This window comes from Dromaius novaehollandiae, chromosome 27 (assembly GCF_036370855.1).
Source record: "Dromaius novaehollandiae isolate bDroNov1 chromosome 27, bDroNov1.hap1, whole genome shotgun sequence".
In the NCBI taxonomy this organism is placed as follows: Eukaryota; Metazoa; Chordata; class Aves; order Casuariiformes; family Dromaiidae; genus Dromaius; species Dromaius novaehollandiae.
Window position 1 is genome coordinate 4,283,854 of NC_088124.1, and position 22,378 is coordinate 4,306,231.

The 22,378-nt window shown below is 54.8% G+C and overlaps 2 protein-coding genes across 10 annotated transcripts; one reads left to right on the plus strand and one right to left on the minus strand.

Annotated features, from left to right (window-relative positions):
- Nucleotides 1-378: 378 nt before the first annotated feature.
- On the minus strand, nucleotides 379-17,415 carry FRS3 (fibroblast growth factor receptor substrate 3). Of its 8 annotated transcripts, XM_064498122.1 has the most exons (8): nucleotides 15,956-16,218; nucleotides 15,220-15,329; nucleotides 12,984-13,117; nucleotides 12,509-12,597; nucleotides 11,794-11,980; nucleotides 9,244-9,405; nucleotides 8,524-8,681; nucleotides 379-7,693 (listed from the first exon to the last, which is right to left on the minus strand). In XM_064498122.1, the coding sequence occupies exons 4-8, from the start codon at nucleotides 12,572-12,574 to the stop codon at nucleotides 6,749-6,751; spliced, it is 1,518 nt and encodes a 505-aa protein (XP_064354192.1). In that variant the 5' UTR covers nucleotides 12,575-12,597; nucleotides 12,984-13,117; nucleotides 15,220-15,329; nucleotides 15,956-16,218; the 3' UTR covers nucleotides 379-6,748. The 8 variants fall into 8 exon arrangements, 7 of the variants coding, with proteins under 7 accessions (XP_064354192.1, XP_064354193.1, XP_064354194.1 ...); XR_010385257.1 differs by lacking the exon at nucleotides 15,956-16,218 and having other exon boundaries at nucleotides 379-3,147; nucleotides 3,644-7,693; nucleotides 12,984-15,700; XM_064498123.1 differs by lacking the exons at nucleotides 15,220-15,329; nucleotides 15,956-16,218 and adding an exon at nucleotides 17,328-17,415.
- On the plus strand, nucleotides 17,345-22,319 carry PRICKLE4 (prickle planar cell polarity protein 4). Of its 2 annotated transcripts, none has more exons than XM_026111700.2 (8): nucleotides 17,345-17,473; nucleotides 19,617-19,751; nucleotides 19,929-20,036; nucleotides 20,116-20,253; nucleotides 20,336-20,536; nucleotides 20,773-20,959; nucleotides 21,041-21,319; nucleotides 21,482-22,317. In XM_026111700.2, exons 2-8 carry the CDS (start codon nucleotides 19,620-19,622, stop codon nucleotides 21,937-21,939), a joined length of 1,503 nt encoding a protein of 500 aa, XP_025967485.2. In that variant the 5' UTR covers nucleotides 17,345-17,473; nucleotides 19,617-19,619; the 3' UTR covers nucleotides 21,940-22,317. The 2 variants fall into 2 exon arrangements, with proteins under 2 accessions (XP_025967485.2, XP_025967483.2); XM_026111698.2 differs by lacking the exon at nucleotides 17,345-17,473 and adding an exon at nucleotides 18,780-18,916 and having other exon boundaries at nucleotides 21,482-22,319.
- The last annotated feature ends 59 nt before the right edge of the window (nucleotides 22,320-22,378 follow it).

The following is a 22,378-nucleotide window of genomic DNA, read 5'->3' on the forward strand; positions in this document are numbered from 1 at the left end:
ACATGGACTGAGATACACCAGTCGTTCCTCCAGAGAAGACAGCCCTAGAAAACAAAAGCTGCAAGCAGTCCAGACTGAAGTGCTCAAGGTCAGCTCTTCAGGAGGACTTCAGGGGTGGAGCAGCAAAACCTGCTGTGGGCTGGGTTGAAAGAGTGAGAGCTGCATGTGGGGTCCAGGATTGAAAGGGGGTAAATTGCAAAATGCAAGATGCATGACTCCTGGCCTAGCTATAGAGCTGCCAGGAACCACAGGGCAAGAGAGGGTCTATGTAATCCTATCCAGCTCCCTGGAGCTTTCAATTCTAAATAAAAACTAAAATGCACTTTGAAATGTGACAATTTTCTCTTTGCAACATACAGAAAAGACACCATCACCAGATAATCGTCATATTCTGTTTATTCTGTATACATTCGTAGTGCACGTTAATGTAAGACATGAGCACTCCTCAGGTAACATAGCACTGCTATTGTTCTTCGCCTTTAAGGTTACACCCGGATGAAATATAAAGAGGGACTGAATGCATATCCATAGAAACAACCTGAAGAAGCATTTACACAGCAAGATCAACCTCTATGGTCAGAGCAACTCCGAATCCCCGGTGGCCAGAGCCCCGAAGCACCTTTGTTTTTCTGCCACATCAGAAATGATCAGTATCAGAGACACCAGTACAAGTAACAAGGAGAATCACATGGGAGTAGAGCTTGAGATTACACAGATGCATCTGGGCCTTCCAACTTTAAAATCACCTTTACTTATGAAGGAAAAACAAATTAGATCCCTTCTTTAGAATTAGCCTTTTCTGTACCATGGCCTGTAAGTGCCAACTTCAAAGCTTTCAGGATTTCCCCTAACGTATTCACTCCCGGTCCTGTTCAGTAACAGGAGTCTAAACCTGTTCTGCTACCTGGGCATGGCACTTCAAGATGAGCCTAGCTTGATCGGAAAACAAGCTCCCCACAAAGACTGGCTGCCTGAGCCCGCAGAAGCTGTTACTTGAATTACTAGGAGGCAATGCATTCATTAACAATCACTCATTAATGATACTTCACACGGAAGACAGCAGCAGAGAGGGCTGAGCAGCATTACACGGAGGGACAGAGAGGAGACTTTGGGAGAAGATGGCTAAGAGAGCGCACAGCCCTGATACAGCACTCTCACCCACACATCAGAAAAGCATCGTAGTAAGGTCAGTACCATCCTCCCCATTTTGCCGTGGTAAAAGTGAGACACGGGGACAGGACGCGCTCTGCCCACCGCCGCAGAGCGGGCCAGGGCAGAGCCAGGGCAGCATCGGAGGTCGGGAGCGTGAGCGAGAGCTGGTGCGGAGCCTCCCCGCCGGCAGTGCTGCACGGACCGCTCGCACCTCCCAGCGAGGGGCACGCACACGCAGGTAGCGGCCCTGCTAGCTCAAGACAGCAGTCTGGGAGTTAGAGGTATTTAGTCAGTCATTTCTCACTGGAAACAAAGACAGCAACAGCTGAAGCTGGGTTTGTTTTTCCTCCCAGTGAGCAGCATGGCTTAAGTAATAAAAATAACACTTAGTACTTCAGTAACAACTAACACATTCAAACCTCTTTGCAAAAATATCAATTCTTTAAACCACACGGTTTGGCCTCTCCTTTGCCATCCTCTCCCTGTAAGGCAGGTACAGCTCACAAACGCTCAAATCTCCTTTCCCTAGGAGAAAAAGCAGGCACATAGAATGGGATGAAAGAAAAAACAAAACAAAGCAAAACCCCTTCCACGATAAGAGACAGCCGAGAGCCAGGAAATGCTATATCTCTAATAAGAGATTCTTGGAAAAGGAACAAGGAAAAGATCTATTTATGCAGTCACCAGAGAAGAAATATCGGAGGAGAAAGTCCAGTTGATTAATTCAAAAACTCAGACAAGAGCCACTTAAAGAGGTTAAGTCAAATTCTCTCTGCACAGCACACAGCTGCTCACCAAGACATCCCTTGAGCTTCAATCTTGCAAGCAGGGGAAAGGACACCAGCAAGGATGCAATACGGGCTCCACTGGGGCTACACAAACCTGCTAAGAGGCCAGGTATAAAACCTAACTAGGCCCATGCTGCCAGGTCCTCACCACTATCCAGGCTGGCTTCACGTCACTGCCTAGAGCTTTCCTTACAAACCAAAGAAAGTCTCAGCAAACGCAACAGCTGAACACTGCTCCTTCTTCCAAGTTACCATTCGTAGGCAGAACAGGTCAGCACAAGGGGCAACACTAGCGTGAACCATCTGCCTTCCAGAACCAGGCTTGGGAAAGCAACTGATCTCATGGTTTCAGTTCAGCTTCAGGGACTAACTCCAGAGAAAAGGGTTTCAGACATACACTTGAATATTCATTCCCTCCTAGTCAACTGTGTGGCATCACTTAGATGCACGGAGCCCTGGAAGAATCCCTCAAACTCACCACCAGCTGTACGGATGTGACCACAAAGGGTGAGGTATTCTGCTCTGCAGAGGTCATCTTGGTTGTGCGGGGCGTACCGTGGTTGAAGGGGATAGTGGGAGTCGATGGTTATCCCTAATTTAGTTCCCCATCTAAGAAGTAAGCATGCACATATATAATTAGTATGCATCCATTGGGAAAGTCCAGCATACTCGCATGTAAGGCTCAAAGCAACATCGCTAAGAAAGGAAACCATTATATGGAGACAAAGGCAGAATTACGTGATGGTAAAACGAATTCTAGCCACCTGATGGAATATTCTCTTAAAGAGCCAACTGCTCCCAGCTGTGACTCTACCAAATTTAGTGGCATTACCCCTTGGGTGAATTTGGCCCACAAAAAATAAATTAAGTAGAGACATGAAAGAGGAGAGCAATCTTTGCAAAGTGCCATAAAAACACCACACTTCATAAACATGATTTTCAACCAAAAGAAAATAGTATCAGGGAAAGACTCCAAAGAATTACCAGTAGGAATCACTATTCCTACTGCCCGTTACCCAAATCAAAGAGGAGGGAACTGAAAGAATGAGAAAATATTAATTCAAATACCGTAGCCTTTTCAACCTGCCACTGATTTCTTCTCCCTGAAACGGTTTCAAGTCTGACCACTAGAGGAAGCTGTGAGACTGGTGAGCACCGCTCAGGTTTTAATATTAGGGAAAAATCCAAGGTAACAGCATTTCTGTTCCTGGTGCTCCAAAAACTGCTGCCTCAGAGTTCAAATCTAACTCCAGAATTTTCTTCCCTTTTCACATCACCTGCAAAACTGAGCATTAAGAATTTTTGGAAGGATTCTGGTCACTTAATGAGGATCTTGCTCTTGTGAAGCTATCCACAAAAATGAAAAAGTAAGAAAAGCATTGGCACATGAACATGGTCTGCCCCCTGAAAGCCATAAATGATAAGTGGTTCCCTGCATGAGGTCTCCCATTTAATTGCTTTAACGCTAATCAAAACAAATCCAGTGCAAACAAATAGCTGTGACCAGCTTTACGTCCCCTAAGCTTTCTGGGAGCTTGCAATATCACACGAGCAAAGCCTGCCAAGCCAGCAGTGCTACTCCCTCCACTCAAGGCCACAAGGGAGAACATGAAGTAAAGCAGAGGACAGTGAAGCAAGACTACCAGTCTACTATTCACTGAAACAGCAAAATCAGAAGCAGCCAACACAAGCCCTCCTTTGACCTTACAGAGGAGAAAATTTAATTTTCTCCTTTTTTGAATAGGAGCAGCGTGCACCCCTATAAACAGAATAAGAAACGTCATAAAGGAACAACGGTAGCGTATTTGCTATGTACACACACAGCTATTTCACAGTGGTCTCCTTGTCACTACTGCTTTCTGCATCCTTGTGAGGCACTGTGAGCATTAGCTTCACCAGAAGAAGAAAGGGAGGCACAAGCCAGGCAACATAATTGTCCAGGGGACATGAATGTCAGTGATTTGAACGGTCAAGGCCAGCTTTCCCAAATCAAAGCTAGTTTAGAGGCACCTAAATGGGGTTCCCCTGGGACACACTGGGAAGCCCAGCCTCTGCAAGGCCTCTAGAGAGGAAACACCAGCAACCAAGCTGTGCTGCCCCAATGCCCTGAGCTCCCAACACCTACAGACCCTCACACCAGCCTCACCCCACCGGAGACCCGCAGCAACCCTGGAGGCCACCCGTGCCCACGGGGAGCAGCCCGTGACACCCCGAGGACAGGCAGCCCAGGCCTCTCCTACCTTCTCCCTGGATAGGGGAGCAGTCACCCAGCAGCGGCTTCCCTTGCATTTAACCAACCTGCAGACATAGCAAAAAGCCTCTTCCATGTGGGTGGCAAAGGGCCCTGACATCTTGCTCCATGTAAACATCAAACATTTCATCCTTTTTTTCTTTCTAGGGGGAAGAAGGGAATACATATTTTGCATTTCTCAGCTCAGGCAGTGACACTGGAAAGGCAGGCTCGTCCGGAGGCTCCCAGAGCGCTGCCCCTTGCTGTCACGTCAGGGTTCCTAATGCTGTCCCAGAGGGTGATACTTAGAGCTTATAAACTCTTTATTTAAATAGCTTCCTTAAAGTTTAATACAGTGGACTTCTCTTTTTTCAAATAAATAATTTCTTCTCTCACTTCCCTAAATGAAACCTAGATTTAGGGGGATACATTACTTGTCTTTTTTCCTTTAAAGTTATTTGGCATACATATAAAAATATATTACTCAGGTTTCCTTTCAGTTACAAAACACATAATGGTTGGGGTGCAGAAAAGAACAGAAGACAAGCACAAGGACTTCCCCACAAAAAGAAAAATCACTGAATTTCAGCAAGTGGTGTACTTTGGATTGCACTGCAATAAACAGCAAGCCAAGAAATGTGTGCTCTGCAGACTCAGGCATGGCATTAGTTATATTTTTATCACTTTTCTTAACTGAGCAGCACACGTCCTTGCTCCCAGAAAGGTCACATTCCAATATGACATTATAGCACTTCAAAAATCTGGAAATCAAGTTTCTGGACCTCAGAATCAGGTTACAATTGGACAGTCAGGTTCTCTCCTCTTTCATCCCAGAGGATCTCTGACTCTGCGAATTGTAAAACATTAGGAACAAGGCGGACACGGCAAAGCTTGGCAACCTTTCTGCCAGGAGTGGGACAACTCGCAGAGCACTGGATCTCTCAACTCGTATTCCAGGGAGGAAGGTGAAGAGTATGGACAGCAAAAAAGTGGGACTCCAAACCCCAAGCACTTCTGTCTCATAGAAACATCTGATAATGGCAAACAGTAATCCGGGAAGGGATTAGGCTGCAGCATGTCACCAGGCACAGAGTGGCGGTGGAGCATCCTGCAATGGGAGAGAAGCAGAGACCCTACAGGCACCTCACACGTAGGCCTGACAGCTCAGCTTGCATTCAGCCCTCGTGTCAATAGATAAACCCACATCAAAGGCCATAGATTTATCCAAGAGCCCAATTTAGCCCTTCCAAGTCTACAGTTGTAGGAAACGAATTGCACATTTAGTCAAAACACTGATCAAATATTTCACGTGGATTCAGCCAGGCACGTGGGGGTAGGCAACAACTTTGATATGACTCCAAGCTTGGCTGCTTTGCAACTCCGCTCGCACTCGCGTGTCTCCCATACCATTTCCCACCCACCCTGCAACAGTGAGCCCAGTTAGCAAGTTTTGGATTCACAGCTGCTCTTTTCCCCCTGTGCAGCATGGCAAAGCCACAAACTCTGTTCCGAGATCTGTTCCCCAACAAAGGTTGTGAGCCACTGAGAGGACGTGTTTCATATTGGCACCAGCTTTTGCAATTATCAATGCGATACAAAAGAGCATTAAATAAATAAATAAATAAATAAATAGAGAGTAAACAAATAAATAGCACAAATCAACAGCACTTCTGAACAGCCACCAAAAAGAATCTTTAAAAGCCAAAACACGTAACATACAACTGAAGATTTCTAAACCAAGCCTCAAACTTCTCTCATATTTGCAGTCTTCCCATCCTCTTTTTAAGCAAGGTCCCCTCAGGAAACCAGGTTTATGTGATCACAGTGTCTGTGCCCATGTCTGTCTGTCCTGCTCTGTTAATTTCTGGAGATGCCCAATTCCAATCAAATCTCAGAGAGGGACAGAAGAATCAAAGACTTCTATGGGCTTCAGGAAAATAGGCAAGAGAGCAGAGGGGAGAAAGTAGTAGTGACTTGAGAGGGAGAAAGACTGCACCATGAGCTCCCATGTCACTGGGGACCAGAGAAACTGCAAAGGAAAAAACAGAGTTTGGAATGATCCCACTGGAGAGGCTGCTTCCCCTGGAGCTCACCAGGAGTCACAAGGCATGAAATCCCCAAGAAACGGGCTCAATTTGCAGCCAAGCTCCTAAAGCAACTTACTTTTAGGAACACTCCTCCACCATGCTACTGCCCTGTCTCTACAGCCAGGCTGCTGGCACCGTTCAGGGAGCTGCCAGGAAAGCAGGAGAGCTAACCCTGTTCAAGGTTGTATCCTCACAGTGCCAGCTCTATTGCTGGCACCTTCTGCCCCTCTCTCCAGAAAGAAAATTTAACCCGCAAACAGTGTCTTCAAAAATCACACAAGGCTTTAAAAACAAACTACACAGGAAGAGTGGAGAGGGGAAGACTGGCAAACAGACCAGCCTTAACATCAGCTGTAGGAGCCATCCCATGACACCAGGTAATGGGGCGAACAGGAAAGCAGAAGGCAACAGCAAATGGAAGTCACACCGGGCAATACACTGAAGGGCAGATACCAAAGCCACAACACAGTGCTTGCACTTGGCATTCCCCCTTACAGAGGCAGGTCAGTGCTGTTATGTCGAGTTTTCCTTGAAGTCCCATCATCTCTTGGCAGGGCCCTTTGCAAACTGGACATGGCTGCTGTCTTTTTGAGGTCAATGACCGCATAGGAGTCCGTCCGGCGGGCTTCGTGGGTGGCAGGAGGTGGGGCATGGAGGACCGGCGGGTTCTGATGTCCCTTGTGCGGCTCAGCCTCCAGCTCCACCTGGATGTAGTTGAGCTGCCGCGGCTGCTCTGGACAGGGCCGGGGGAAGTCGAAGTTGAAGACGCTGGACATGCAGTTGCGACGAGGCTTTGGCAGGAAGCCACTGCGCCGCAGGCCGCTGCCCCCGTGCAGCGCAGTGTTTTCTGAGTTCATGTAGTTCTGCAGAGGATCGTCTTCACCAGCCTCAGGGTAGCTGCTGGGGGAAGGTGTCAGCCCATCCCCAGCGTCTGTGTCCTCCTCCCCTCGTCGGAGCGGCTGGCACTCCCACACTGGAGGCAGCGATGGCAAGTTCTCATAGTGCAGCAGAGCCGTTCTGCGATGGGAGCAGCCGGTTAAGCCCAGATCCTCCCGGGTGAATTTCAAGCGCCCACCTCGGCGGAGAGACGTGCTGCTGGGGGGCAGCAAGCCGTTGACATTCTCGTAGACGCACTGGGGTGAAGGACACTCATCCTCACACTCGTTGTTGTTGTTGTTGGGGGCACAGAAGTGCGTCCTGCACTCCCGGTGGTGCTGACAGATGCTATCCCGTTTCACCATGTGCCTGTAGGTGGATGTGGGACCTAACACAAACTTAACCTCCCCTGGCTGCAGAAAGACTTGGGGATTGCGGTCTTCTAGAGAGCAGCTGTGGTTCCTATGGGGGAAAGGAGGGTGGACTTCAGGCAAGGAGTGCATACAATGTCGGCCCCTCAGCTCCTGATCACCATTGGCTGTGTTCACGTAGGTGTGGGACTGCAAGGAGAGAAGCAGAGGGACAGTGAAAAGAGAAGAGACGAGACGAGAACACAGCAGGTGTCAGCAGCTGAGAAAACAACAGGAAAGGGAACGAGTTGGGTGACTGATGGAGTAGGAAGACAGCAAAGAATTTCAGAACTCGAGAAGATTTGGGGAAGCAAAAAGTCACTGGTGGATTTGTGGATTGAAGGAGGGACAAAAAGGAGTCCAACTATAGAAGACTCAGATCATCTGTTTCATGCTAGATACGCATATATGGGACAGAACAAAAAGCAAAGCCACCAGCAAAATATTTTACTGAGCAGTTTACACTGCAGCTATTGCTGAATTCATACCTACCTAGGTTTACCTGACCTTTGGGACCATAGGATTATGTATCTTAAAATTCTTAAAAATCTAAATCTAAAATTCTAAAAATCTTAAAATTCTAAAACCAAGGAAAGAGATCTGAACATCAAAAATAAAATGCAGAATCTCAACTGTTGCATGCATCTGCATATTGATTTAGAGGTTGTAATAACTGATGGACAGGGCAACATGACTTGGACTCACGTAGAAAATTAAGTGCTGCTGTTAAATAATTGCCAAGGCAATACCAGTGGATTAAGGAAGCCAAGTCAGTCCATCTCAGTAGAGTGTTCCAGTGAAGCATGAGAGAGCAGAAACCTCCAGGACCAAAATGAAGCAAAAGAAACAACAGATAATGAGGTACAAGGATCCCCTGAGCTTTGCTGGAGTAAGAGAGGCCTAGAATTGCACAGGACTGCTAGAGAAACATGCTTGTTGTTCATTGCTTACGATAACAGCATTTAGGAGATCAGGTTTACCTGCTCATCAGGCCCAATGAGGGCATGAGTAGAGTCTTCACCCACAGAAGAATGCCTCAGGCTGCTCACGGAGGGGGGGCGAGCTGTGGAGTAAGATAGGGTTTCTCCAGGGAAGCTGTGAAATCCATTGGGAAATCCTGGGACAGTGTACCCCAGATCTGGGAGAGAATTGAGACAGATAACCATTAGAGCATTAATTTGATACAAAATACAGAGTTGGCTGGTCTCTTAAGTGCACTCTGGAAGGCAGAATCAACATGTCTGGAGAAGACTTCTACCATGAGGCTCATAGTACATACACAAGGGCTAGGCCCCCTTGTTTAAATTTAGGTCACTCCTGGTAGAGGCAGGAGTTGAGCAAACCTAAATTCTTCCAGATGTGTTTTCCTTCCTGAACCACCTGATCCTCATAGGTGCTATTTAAAAAGGCCACTTGGCAGAGGTCCAGAGGAAAACCAACTGAGGCTGACAACTTGCTTAACTATTGAAGGGCTTTTTTTGCCATTTCCTTGGAAACAAAATACCACATTGCAAACAAGTGGGGTCTTAAAATAAACATGCTGCATGGGACGTACACAGATGCAAAGAGACAGGTCAGCAGCGAGCCAGTACACGGGAGAGATCCCGTGGGCTGGAAAGGGCAGCTTTTGCACAAGCAACTGCAGACTGCTCACGTCTCTGCATTCCCCCTCTTCTCCCCAGATATCAAAGAAGTCTTACTGTTGGGTGTCTGGGGAGTCCGGGAAAGCTCCCGCTCTGTGGGGTGACTGTTCCTGGTGATGACAACAGGCTCTTCCACTACGTTGATACTATTACATTGCATCAGGTCCTGAAGCAAATTAAAGATCTCCTCTGCTCTGGAACACTTAAACGCAAAAATTCCTACACAGTAATGAAGAGGAGGGTCAGAAGAGCAAAAAAGCAAATCTGCTTTAACAAGAGTATAATTCTGGACTATAAATAAATAAGCATGATTGCGTTAAACATGTTAAAATCAATCAACCCCTGCAACTCTCAGCCACAGGAGAACAACTAACAACTCAGTGGAATAATGAAAGATCAGACATTTCTGTAAGTCGTGAGAATGCTCATCCTTTCACTGGACAGGATAAAAATTTGTTAGGAGAATGTAAATCCTCATGCTTTAAGTCATAAACTGAACAGATATATGAGCAGGAAAAGAGTCTCCCTTTTGTTATGCGATGACTTGGTAGAAAGTGTCTTGCATCTTTTTTTAAAGGCCCATGGCACTAGCCACTAGCCGAATCAGGACACTGAAGAGCTGCTGGGACCTGGTAAGGCAGTTCCTAGACTCCTTACGAATACGCTGACAATTCATAAGGCAATATTTTGTAAGCCACTTTCTATATTCAATCGCATCCTGACGCAACATTTCTGCATAGCATAACCTATTGCTGCAGCAAAGCAAATACAATGCCACGACAACCACCTGACCAAATGGTGCACTGCTAGAAGAAAAACAGCACCTCAATTATCTTTAACGCGGATTGATCCTACAAGAGCAGAAGTGTGAAACGGACAAGTGAATTGGTCTTGTTCCATCTCTAATTGTCTATTTTAACTCACTTGGCACCCAGTCCAATTCCCACTGCCAGTGGAAAGTCTTTCCAGTGACCGATGGGAGCTGAATGGGGCCCTGAGGAGTGTGCACCTGAGGGAGGGACAAGAGCACCATATTTCAAAAAACATATCAAATTAAACAGTGGCTCCCCAGCTGAGCAGCCCAAACCAGACCTGGTGTGTGCGGAGCGAACCAATCCCAAGCTGGCACGCACACACACGCACATGAGCCATAGCAACAAGAGCAGCATGGCAACAACAGCTCCTACCCCAAAGAAAAATGTTTAAAATACTCTGGCCAAAATACAGCTGTATCTGCCTTATTTAAGATGGGGAGCTGCAGCAGGAAGGAATTCTCCAAATAAAATTAACTGAGCAGAAAAATTTCCTACAAGGAAAGGAAGAAACTAATCAAAATACAGTGGCATCCATCTGATTTTTGCACGCATTAAGACTGATGAGTTAGCATTTGTCTGCTAAAAGGTTTTCTAATACATAAAGAGCAAATAGCTCTGCTTTATCATCACTATCTGGATCTAAACAAAAAAAACAAGGCAGAATTCTAATTACTGATCTGCATCCTGCAAAGGCAAAACAGACCACCAAAGACAAGCAATTCCCATTGCTGGCAACCGATAAGCACACAATTCCAGGAGAGGAAAACCCCACTTACATAAATATTAAAAAGGAGCATACGGCATTACAGATTTGCACAGTACTTCACACAGACACTGAACAGTCATGTGCTACCCTTCTGGATAAGGAGGAGTTTACAAACACATTAATAGAATGAGGAAACACAAACTTTTTTTTCATTGGTCCCATGTGCCAAGAAAATGCTCAGTTTTCTAAAAGCAAGAGACACAGACTGGTAAAGGAACTAATAGGCACCATAGTAAAATTGGAGTCTATTCCCAGCTCTGCTGATGACTTGGCATGTACTCCTGGGTGAGTCACTTCCCTTCTCTATACACAGCATCCCCATGCATAAGATCTGTAAAACATAAAACTCCTTTGCCCCCATGTTACAAATTGCTGCCAAACAGTAAATACAAAGCATTAAGTAGAACTAGTACTAACTAAGGCAGAGAGAATACACTGAGAAATATAAGAATGCGTTCAAACTACTACTGCTACTGATGCGCATTTGGAAGTGCAGAAATTAGCAACTCCTAAGAGAGAGCTGGAAAAGATGCAGATCATGCCCTTTTACTTTCTCCCTGGAGTTAAAAGATGCTTAAGAAAGCTTTAGTCTTGCGAAAAGCACTTTCTAGCTCCTAGAAGGACATCTCCAGCAACCCCTCCTACCACAGCTAATCATGGTGAGCTCCAAAGCACGGAGCTGACAGTGTAACTAACATCCCGTCCAACACTAAATATGTCCCATCCACTTAAAACTTCAGCTCAAGCCTGTTGTGCCAGTTACCCTATGAGAGCCGATACACTAGTGAAATGAGACCACTAGGTTTATGCCCACGTCCTGAGCCTCAATACTGCTAGAATTAGTGTTTTAATGGGGAGTTTTAACTGTATGCATAGGCACGTTCCAGTATTCTGGTGGAAGAGAGGCTGCAAATGAACATGTTGATTTATTAGATGCAGGGACTTGGGAAGACAAGTGTCAACTCACTCAAGCTTCCTGGGAATAGAAACTTCAGAGCTCCTTCCTCCAGGAAACACAACACTCACCCTGCCCTGTCTGGCAGCGACGTCCACTCTCAAAGGAGAAGAGGTTGGAGTCATAGCCGTAGCGGCGCAAGCAGAGGTAGGGCCACCTGACGGCATCTCGCTTGTGAGTGTGCAAGATGAGCTCCGTCTGCGTCAGTTCCATAATCCCAGATCCCAGCTCGTTACCTTCATCGTCCACGTTCGTTACCTGCAGCGGTGACACTGCTCGCATCAGGGAAATCTGTGCGCTTGTACGCAAAAAAGTGCTACAGGTTTAGGCCTACCCACAAAGATACCACAATTCCCATGGACTCCCCCTTCGTTCACTAAGATGCATTTTTTTCAGTTGAGAGCATGAATTCATTGCTGGCAGAAGGCGCCAAGTCGGCAGCCTTGGAGACTGTATGCTTGGCAGTTCAGCTGATGTCTCTCAACACAGACGCTGGAAGACAGCCCTGAGCAATAAGAGATTTCTCTCCAGTTCTCCATTTCCTTGCTAAGGGAGAAACTCAGTGCAGAGGCAATATCTGAGACCTATTTTTCAAGCAAGGTTTCTTAATTTAAAAAAAAAAATAAGGCAACAACAACATTTTTGCAAATCTCATCACGTGAAAGACTTCATGTGAAAAGCAGAAGTTTGCTTTGCTTTCCTGCCTGGCATCCAACCCAGGCTGGGCTTTCCTAGTAGTTGCTGATGTCACAGATTCCCCTCTGAGGATGGAAGTCCAATACGTACCTTAAATTTGGTGGGATGGTTGTCTGGGATGCTGTCCCTGCACAGACAACTGCAGCAGCTCCCCATGACGTCAGCATAAGAGGTAATCCCTGGGAGCGGACACAAACAGAGGACAATCTTACCTTCAAACCATCTCCTCCATCCTCTCAGAACATACATCATTTACACCCTGTATCCTCCTTAATCACCCTGCATGTGGCCCAGTGTGTTTGAATCTCAACCTTTTTTTGCTTTGAAAACTCTTTAGTGTGTTACTCAGTTAATGGACATCATATAATATAAGGCTGACTAAGAATAACAGCTCTCAGGTGCTACTTTATTCGCTTGTTCATTAATTTGCAATACAGTCTAAAGGATTCCATTTCACCCCTTATGGGAGAGCTGCACCAACAAACATGTATAGTGTGAACCTACCCAAAGCACTCCTGTGGGGATTGAATAAAGTTTTTAACTTTTAATCTCACTTGGTTCTTACCATTAGACAATTGTTTGATCTTTTTGGAGGAGTGGGAAGAAATCCCACTACTGTCCCTCTATCTGCCTCCAGACTTCATGGTAACCAGGCGTTAGAGTCACCTAGAACACAAGGGAAACTGCCCCATCTTCCACCTGACAAGGAGAATACGATTAAACAGATCAACAGATAAAAGACAGAGAATAACAACAGGAATTTGGGGGAGGGGTGTCACTGAATTTCCCTCAAATATCGCACAGAAGGAAAGTGCACATCTTTTTAAATTAACTACCTGCATTTAAATGCATGTAGAAGATAATTCTGCATAGACCACTCCTAAAACACGCAGCGCATCTAACACAGACATCAGGTATGCACACTTGCACTGATATTGCACAGCCAGTGAAAATTATCCTTCATCACTATTCGTGCTGATTTTCTAGCAAATGTATGTCATCAAAAACTCAGCAGAGACACTCACAGGACTTGAAACCATTTGCATCCCAATGGGCAAAGTCTACAGAGTATGTTCAAAAACGTAACTTCTGAAAAACATGCAGTCTACAGCTAAAAAACCCTAAAAGTAAAAGACGTTTTACTTCTTAACTTTGAGATCCTGTCGAGGAGGGTGGTTTATCAGAGCTACCGTAATACAAATAAAATACCGAATGGCAGATGGCTTTAAAGATGTGAGGAATCACACACATCTGCTGCTTAGGAATGTGAAAACATCTTCATTAGATGGAAGGTCCTTAAGGGTCAGAGAACAAGCAGCCTTAAAAGCAAATGAACACAACAGCTGTTGTATGTTGAACTATGAAAAAGGAACAAATGCCAGAAAACAAAAAGATGCAGCTCTCTAGTCTTTTTCAGAGAGTGCAAGCACGCAGGAGCTAGACACTAGCAGTAAGAAAAACTGGCATCTCTGATGCAGTCTTAACAAACTTTGCATCAACTCTAGGGCGCTAGAATCATCAGCAGATAATACAACAGTGTCATGCTTTATTTGGCAAGAATAGCTAATGATCTCTCCATCTGAGGCGTGAGAGAATAAAGCCATATGGATAACCAGCCTGGCACTACAACAGTAAGTAAAATGAAAAGGCTATTGGAAATCTCTCACTCTGGCACGCCAGAGTCTGCCTCACCAGTCGCTCCAAATTAAACACTGAATCATGGAGTTGCATCTGTGTGCAAAACCACATTACACAAAGTGCCCTCAGACTTCCAGGCAGCACGCAGCCCAGCCGCAGTGTCGCGAAGGGATGGGGCAGAGCTGACAGGGAGCTGACCCAGGGGTCCCGTTTCGGTTTTTGCACCAAAACACAATCTAAATTACCTTTGAAGGCAGTGTGATATGAAATTGCCATGGCTTTGACCCCTGAAGAATTCCCAACCCTGTCCTAATCCTTCAAAGTCCTCCACAACCTGACAACTTCCTTCTGGGCAAGTTGGAGGAGCATCGTCCCAAATCAGCCGGCCGCCTGCCTTTTCACACACACCAGTCACCCCAGCCATAACAACGCCACACGCCCCCGTTCAACAGCGCATCCTGGTCAAGTTGTCCTATTTGTTTTTCTAGACTCAGTGTGGATTTACTCCCAGCTGACTTTACAGGCTTTGATCAATAATGTAGCAACAGATTCCTCTCCGTTTCATTTAATCTGGTCACTAGCGGCCTTGTTCTCCACGGTTTCTGTCCTCCCATTCCCACCCTGCTAATTCCCTTGGTTAAAAATAGCTTGCAGAGAACACGTTACCTCTGCCCCCTCTCACTTCTTTATTCCTCTCTCCCCCTGGTGCTTCTTTCGCCCCCCATCTCTCTAACCTGTGAAGGGTTTAGGAAGGAGTGCTGCGGCCTACCCTGAATTGTTATTATGGTTGGAAGTGAACAAATAAGAAAAAACACAGCGAGATCCCCAAGGACTCCCTTGGTACTTCCAGCTCCTCCTCACTCTTGAATTATTTTAGTCGCATCCCTTTCATACAAATACCAAGAGCCTCAAGACTCCAGTCCCTCGCTCAGTGCTTTCAACACGCACCTTTCTGACAGCTGCGTTCGCAGCTTCGAAGCCTTTACTACTTGAACCGAACACACGAGCAGCACCATATGCTCCTCTGCAAGCAAGAGCACATGCCTCCCAAGACCAGCAGCCCCACTCCCCTCCGCTGTCTCCCAAGCTACCGGGACCCACACCGAAATCCTCCTCGAAGTCTTCGCACCCCTCCTCGGCCCACTCTCCGAAGCAGAGCTCACCTCTTCCCATTTCATAGCCACGCTGCTCAACATCCTTGCAAACCTGCGGAGATGCCCTCCACACCTCCAGGCCCGCAGAAGACCCTTCCACGCCTCTGTGCTCGATTATCCTAAAACCGAGCAATGCAGAAGAGGGTCCGTCTAACCCCAGGTGACCCAGGCGCCTGGTCCGAGCACCCCAGTCCGAAGTGCAAAGCGCACGGGGGGCAAACCCAGGCCGACAGCATCGCACGAGGACACTTCGTCTGCGAACGCCCTTCTGATGCCCAGGATCGACAGACCCACCACGCCGCTCGGCAGCCACCGACACGGGGGAGGAGGGAGGGGGCCGCAAGCGCACGCGGCCCCGCTGCGGGAGGGCACCTCTGGGGCGACGGGGGCTGCGGTAAAGGAGAAGGGGGTGCAAGAGGTGGGGCAGCGCAAGGGGGCACCAGGACGGGGCCTGCGGAGGAGACGGGGGGCAGGGGGCTGCACGAAGGGGATGCCGGGGGCGACGGGGGGAGAGCAAGGGGCAAGGGGGGCGCACGGGGGGCTGCGCAAGGGGGCAAGCGGGGGCACGAAGGGGGCAAGCGGGGGCACGAAGGGGGCAACGGGGGGAGGGGGCGCAGTGGGGTGCGGGGGGGGGGTCAGGGGGGCAACCGGGGGCGCGCAGGGGGGAACGGGCACGGGGACAACGGGGCAATGGGACAGGGCGCCCGGGGGGGCCAGGCCCGGCGGCCCGGGCGGGGGTCGGTACCTGAGGCGCTGCCCGGCTCCGCCGTCCGGGAACCGAGGGCCGGGCCCGGCGCGCTGCGCCGGCCCCCGCTGCCGGCCGGCCCCGGCCCGGCCCGTGCCCTGCCCGGCCCGCCGGGTCTGGGACCGGGTCCGGGTCCGGGACCGGGTCCGGGTCGGGCCCCGCCACCGCCGCGTCCCCCCAGCCCGGGCCGGGGCCCGCCGGGAGCAGCGAGTCCGCCGGCCGCCGCCTAGAGCGTCTCCGGCTGGGAGGACCCGGCAAGGCAGGCGCGCGGCCGCTGGGGGGGGCGCGAGGCCCGCGGCGCCTCGGCGGCGGGGGCGGGGCCTGGGCGGGGCTTGGGGGGGCGGGGCAAGAGGGGCAGTGGGGCGGGAGGGGTGACAAGGGGGCAGCGGGGTTGCTGGGGCGTCCATGGGGCAGGAGGGGTGGTGGGTGGATCGGTGGGGCAGGAGGGGGTGCTTGGGATGGGGGTCAGTGGGGCAGGAGGGGTGCTGGGGGGCAGTAGGCGGTGCCGGGGGGTTAGTGGGGCAGGAAGGATGCAGTGGGGTGGGAGGTGGGAGGGGATGTGGGGCTGGGGGCCTGCGGGGGGGGCAGGAGGGGTGCTTGGGGTGAGTGGCAGTGGGGCAGGAGGGGTGCTGGGGGGATCAGTGGGGAGGGACGGGGTGCTGGGGGGGTCCATGGGGCAGGAGGGGGTGCAGGAGGGGGTGCTGGGGCAGCTAATGGGGCAGGAAGGATGCTGTGGGGCAGGAGGTGGTGTGGGGGTGGGGGGGTGCCAGGGGGCAGGAGGTCTCCAGAGGGCTGTGAAGCCGCCCCGAGCACCCGGGCCCCATTGCGCCTTGCGGCCGGGCAGCACTGGCTCCGCCGCCCTGCTCCATTTTGGGGGGCTTTGCAGGCCGCCGGCGGCCTGGCGTCGGGGGGGCCCGTGCGAGCGGCACTCCCCAGCACAGCCGCCTCCGGGGAGGCCGGGAGGCTTCGCCCCGACTCGCCCCAGTGCTGCGGCCAGAGCCGCTCTCGGTGGCATTTTGGGGACGCGTCAGGCGTCAGGAGACGCTCCCCGCTTTCCTGCACCTCCGACTCCGGTCTAGGCAGCAAAACACATCGCGGCGGGTCATAAAAGCCATCGAAACAGCAACGTGGGGCGAAGAACCGAGCAGGGACGGGCGCGGGCGCTCGGAAAACGAGAGGCAGCGAGGAAAACAGCCGTGGCGCGAGCGCGGGCAGGGTTAACGTCCCCCGCCGGCGCTTCCCTCCCCGCCGCCCCCGCCATTGGCTGCCGCTGTGGGTTTAGGCTAAAAAGCCTGTAATTAGGACCCCAGCTGACACAGCTCCAGTTTCCTGGGCAGGCAGATTAAAAAAAAAAAAAAAATCGTTTCCCTACCTCGGCTCGGATGTTTTCCTTTCGCTTCGCGGCGCTGCCCCTGCTCGGCCTCCGCTCCGGCACCTCTGCCGCGGCGGGTCGGGCCGGGCGTCGAGGCCGCCGGCGAGCGGGGCTGGACCGGGCGGCACAGCCCGCCGCAGCGGCAGGTAGGCGAGCGCGGCCCGCTCGAAGCCCCGCCAAAAGTAGGGTTTTTTTCCTTATTTTTCTCGTGCTGGTGGGTTTTCCTTTTTTTCTCGCGCTGCCCAGGCCGTTTCTCAGGGCGGCTGCAACGGTGGGATGCGCTCCGGGGAGTCGGGGGAGAAAATATTGGGGATGGGGGGGAACCAGGCAATTCTCATCTTATTGCAAACAGGAAGATGAGAGAAGCGGGGAAAATTTGAATTTGGGAGGTGTTTTGGCTGGTTCCTCCGTGGGAAAAATAAGCTGGGGGAGCAAAATAGCATCGCTGCCCCCCGCGCGCCCGCGGTCTCTGTGCGCAGCAAACGTCCCCGGGAGCGCGAGACGGCGCCTGCGTTGTCGCCGCCGGGTCCCGGCCGCGCTGGGCAGGTGGATGCGCGTCGTCCCGCTGCCGGGGCTGCTCCCGGTGAGCCAACCAAGCATCCCTGCGAATTCGGCCTCCTCGACCCCAGGAACCGCGGCGCCGGGAGCGGGAGCCCAACGCGCCGGGCCGGCTGGTCCCGCCGGAGCCGGGGACGGCGGAGGAGCCCGACCTGTCGGAGCTGCCTGGCTCCTTCGCAGGGCAGGTGCTTCCCGCTGCCACCGTCTGCTGCTAATTACAGGGAGCCGCCGGCAGCCCAGACGGCTGCCAACCCGCGTAATCGCATCACCCGAGCCAGCCGGGCTCCCCAGCGCGGCCCCCGCGGCCACCCGGGCTCTGCCCTCCCTGCCCTGCCCCAGTCACCCCAGCAGCCACCGGGGACCCGCTGGGATGGGGGCTGATCCCGGCTCCCACGGGAACCCCACGGGGCAACGGCTCCGGGAACCCACCCAGCAGCGAGGCACCGCGGGGAAGCCGGCCGCACGCTGCGCCGCGGCGGTGCCACATCCAAAGGGTCTAATTAAGAGCAAGCCAGATTAGACGCGTGCAGCTTGGAGGCTTAATAAGCCAGGCCAGAGCCAGGCAACGCCATCCAGCTCCTGAGCAAGGAGAAGCGCGTTGCCCACCGGTGCCGGAGACGGCAGAGCCGGGCCGGAGCTGGGCTCACAGAGGTCCCAGCTCAGCACCTCTGCCTCTGGGCAGCCGCAGAGCCACGTCGGGGCAGCCGGGACCCTCTTTAGGCTGCAGCCTTGGGTCGGACGTGCTCAGCCCTCCCCGGGCTCAAGGAGCAAAGTGCAACCAGCCTCGCAGCCGCCCCCCAGCAAACCACAGCTCTGCCCTCACCGGGGCCCTGGGAGCGGGGCATGAAGCCCTTTTTGTTTCATCCCGCTGACTAGCCAATTTGCGGAGTTAATCATTGACCCAGGTGCACCGCGGGAGAGCTGAGCCGCCGGGCTGGTCCCGCCGGAGCAGGCGCTGGGAGCGGGCTGCGGTCGGATGCGAGCTCCAGCGCCCCGGACGCGGCGTGGGAAGGGGCGGCGGGGCTGGAGGGGTGCGATGCGAAGAGGCGTTGGGGTGGGGATGGAGCGCGGGTGGGGGGTAAAACAGATGCACAGGAGCATGGTGGTGCCCAGTTGGCACCCAGACTGCTGCAGCGTGCCCGGCCCCGGGGGGCTCGAGGTGCCCCACGGCCCCTGCGCTTGCCCCGGGCTCAGCCCGGCGCCCTCGGCCCTCCCTGCCCGCGCGGGGCCGGCGCTGGGCCGGCATCCAGGGCGCCCCAGGAGCCGCCGGATCGCCAGCACGCCTTTGTTTTGGAAACCCAAGCGAGGAAGGAAGCGAGCTGCAAAAAAACGCCGCGCGGGGAGGAGGGGACAGGCCGGGTTTGCAGCGTGCAACCAGCAGCCGGGCAAGCTGGTGGCGGCTGGGCGAGCCGGCCGCCCCGGCAGGAACAGCCTGAACAATAGCAGCCCCGGGGGGAATAAGTGACTTTCCACTGAATTGGGCTAGACCTCCATCTCCTCCCACTGCTCCGCTCGGAGCCAGGCCACGAAAGCAGGGATTAACCAGGCCAGCAAAGGGCTGGCAGCAGCCAGGGAAAATCCCCCGCCGCGGCAGAGCCCTCTCCGGAGCTGGCTGAACCTGGCACCGGTTGCTTGCGGTGCTGCCGGGAGAGGGGTGACGCCGGGAGCGTTTCGCTGGCGGTTCGGCCGAGGGTCCCGGCCGGCTGCGAGCCCTCTCGCCTCTCTCCACAGCTCATGTCCCCGCCGAGCCCCGCATGGCCCCGGCGAGACGAGCCGCCCCGCTGCGGCACCGCCGCCAGCCCCCCTGCCGCCTCGTCCGACAGCGACTCCGGCTGCGCCCTGGAGGAGTACCCGGACCCCCCCGAGGTGGGCAGCACCCCGCGCGCCGGCCCCCCGGGATGCACCGCGGGCAGCGAGGGGCTCCGCGGGGCCGGCTGCTCCCCGGGATGCAGCTCCCGGCGCCAGGAGCCTCCTGCACCCGCTACCGGCGCGGGGCGCCTTAATCCCCCGAAAAATCCGCTCGTGTTTCTCTCCGGCCGCAAGGTCCCGGTGCGCTCGGCCGCCCGCTCGTCCCAGCCGGCCCCCGTCGTCTCCGGGAGCGGCCTCCGCGCCAAAGCCCTGCTGCAGCAGCTGCCGCCGCAGGACTGCGATGTAAGAGGTCCCTGGCGAGACGTGTGGCCCTTCCCGGTGCCGCCGGCCTCGCGCCCTCACCGCGTGCCGTCCCGCGCAGGAGCGGTACTGCCCCGGCCTGGCGGAGGAGGAGAGGAGGAGGCTGCAAGCCTTCAGCGCCCGGCGGCGGCGGGAGGCCCTGGGGCAGGGGCTGGCTTGCCCCGTGCCGGGTCCCTGCCACGGGTGTCCCTGCAAGAAGGTGAGCAGCCCCCCGCGCCGTCCCCGGCGGGCACCGTCCCCGCACGGCCGCCGAGTCCCATCCGCGTCCCTTGGCTTTGCAGTGCGGCCGGAGGCTGAACCGCGGCGACCCGGGGGTTTCGGCGTCCGGGCTGGGCGACGAGCTCTGGCACCCGTCCTGCTTCTGCTGCCACTTCTGCCACCAGCCCCTGGTGGACCTCATCTACTTCCAGCAGGACGGCAGGATCTACTGCGGCCGGCACCACGCCGAGCTCTTCCGGCCCCGCTGTGCCTCCTGCGACCAGGTGGGTGCCGCGGGGCTGCACCGCGCCGGGCTCAGCGCGGGTCCCCCGTGCTGCACCGCACCGGGGCGGCTGCATGTGCAACGGGGCAAGGGGGAGGTCTCCTTCCCGCGCCCCGCGGGGACCCCGCGCACGAAGCCCCGTCCTCCGTCTCGGCACAAAAATCCCAGTGCGTTGCAAGCAGTGGGGTTGTTTCGATGGGCGCTCGGAGGGCGGCTGTCCCCCCCACCCCGTTGCAGCTCATCTTCCTGGACGAGTGCATCGAGGCGGAGGGCCGCCGCTGGCACCCCCAGCACTTCTGCTGCCTGGAGTGCGAGGTGCCGCTGCGCGGGCAGCGCTACGTGCTGGCGAGCGGCCGGCCCTGCTGCCGCCGCTGCTTCGAGAGCCTCTACGCCGAGCCGTGCCAGGCCTGCGGCGAGCCCATCGGTAGGTCGCGGCGCCCGCGGGGGCCCCCCCGGCGCCCCGGGGCCGGGCAGAGCCTCCCGCTGAGCCGCGGTCGCCCGGCAGGCGCCGACAGCGAGGAGGCCACGCACCAGGGGCTGCGCTGGCACGCCCGAGCCGCCTGCTTCTGCTGCAGCCGCTGCCGCAAGCCGCTCCGCGGGCAGCCCCTCACCGCCCGCCGCAGCCTGCTCTACTGCTCCGAGGCCTGCAGCCGCCAGCGGGACACCGACGACGACGACACCTTGGCCCCGGACTCGCCGCCCGTCTCCCGCGCCGGCCCTGCCACCCCCAGCACCTCGCCGGCACCCGTGGCCGGGGGCTGCGGGCGGCGGGTGCAAGGCGCCGGTAGGGCTCCTGGCAAACCCCGGCGCTGCCCGGCCCCGGGGTGTTTTGCACAGGGGCCGGGCGCCCGCTGTGAGCAGCAGCCCCGCTCCTGCGGCAGGGCGAGCGGGGGGGAGCGGGGCAGGCTCAGCCCTTTCTCACCCCTCCTCGCTTTCCCTCTCCCAGAGCTGGAGCTGCTGCTGGATGAGGCCCCTGTGCATCCCGCCTTCAGGAGCGCGGACGACCGCGGGGCAGCGGCCGAGGAGAGGAGCGGGGATGTGGGGATGCAGCCCGGCGCGGAGGGTCCGGGCGGCCCTGGAGCCCAGGGCCACCCGGCTGCAGGGAGCCCCGATGCCGGGACGCCGCGGGGTGACAGGGACCTGCGCTGCCCCGGTGGCCTGTCCCCTGCCCGGCCCAGCCCACGGCCGGGGGACGCCGAGCTGCAGGATGGCACGGAAGAGGAAGACTCCTGGTGCCCGACCTGCTCTTCATCCTCGGACTCGGACGAGGAGGGTTTCTTCTTCGGGAAGCCCATCCCCAGGCCTGGGATGAGCCCCCCGGGCAGGGAGCGCCGGGGCCCGGGGTGGGCTGGGGGCCGGCCGGCGAGGCCGCGGGGCGGCAGCCGGCACTGCAGCGTGTCCTAGCACGGGAGCCGGGGTTTCCATCCCATCCCCGTGCGGCTTGGAACCGGCCCGACGCCGGTGGGGAGAAGCCGCGGGGATCCCCTCGCTGGCAGCTGCCGGCCCCGCGCCATCCAGAACAGGTAACGCGAGCGCGGGAGCAGGGAGCAGGCAGCCTGCGCTGGGGCCGGGCCGGTCCTTCTGCCCCCACGGCGGGTGCGACCCCCCTGCAGGAACAGGGCCCTGAAGCCGCGGCCCCGCACCGGCGCCGGGACCACGGGAGGGGAGGGGATGGGAGGGCGGCGGCACTGCTCCCGGCTCCGACACCGGCGCTCCAATAAATCTCGGCCGCGATCTGGACGCGGGAGAGGCAAACGAGTCTGGCCCGTTCCTCCCCCGCCGGGCTGGCTCCGGCGGTAGCTGGTGCTGGAGGCAGGCGCTGGCGCTGCGACGGGGAAGCCAG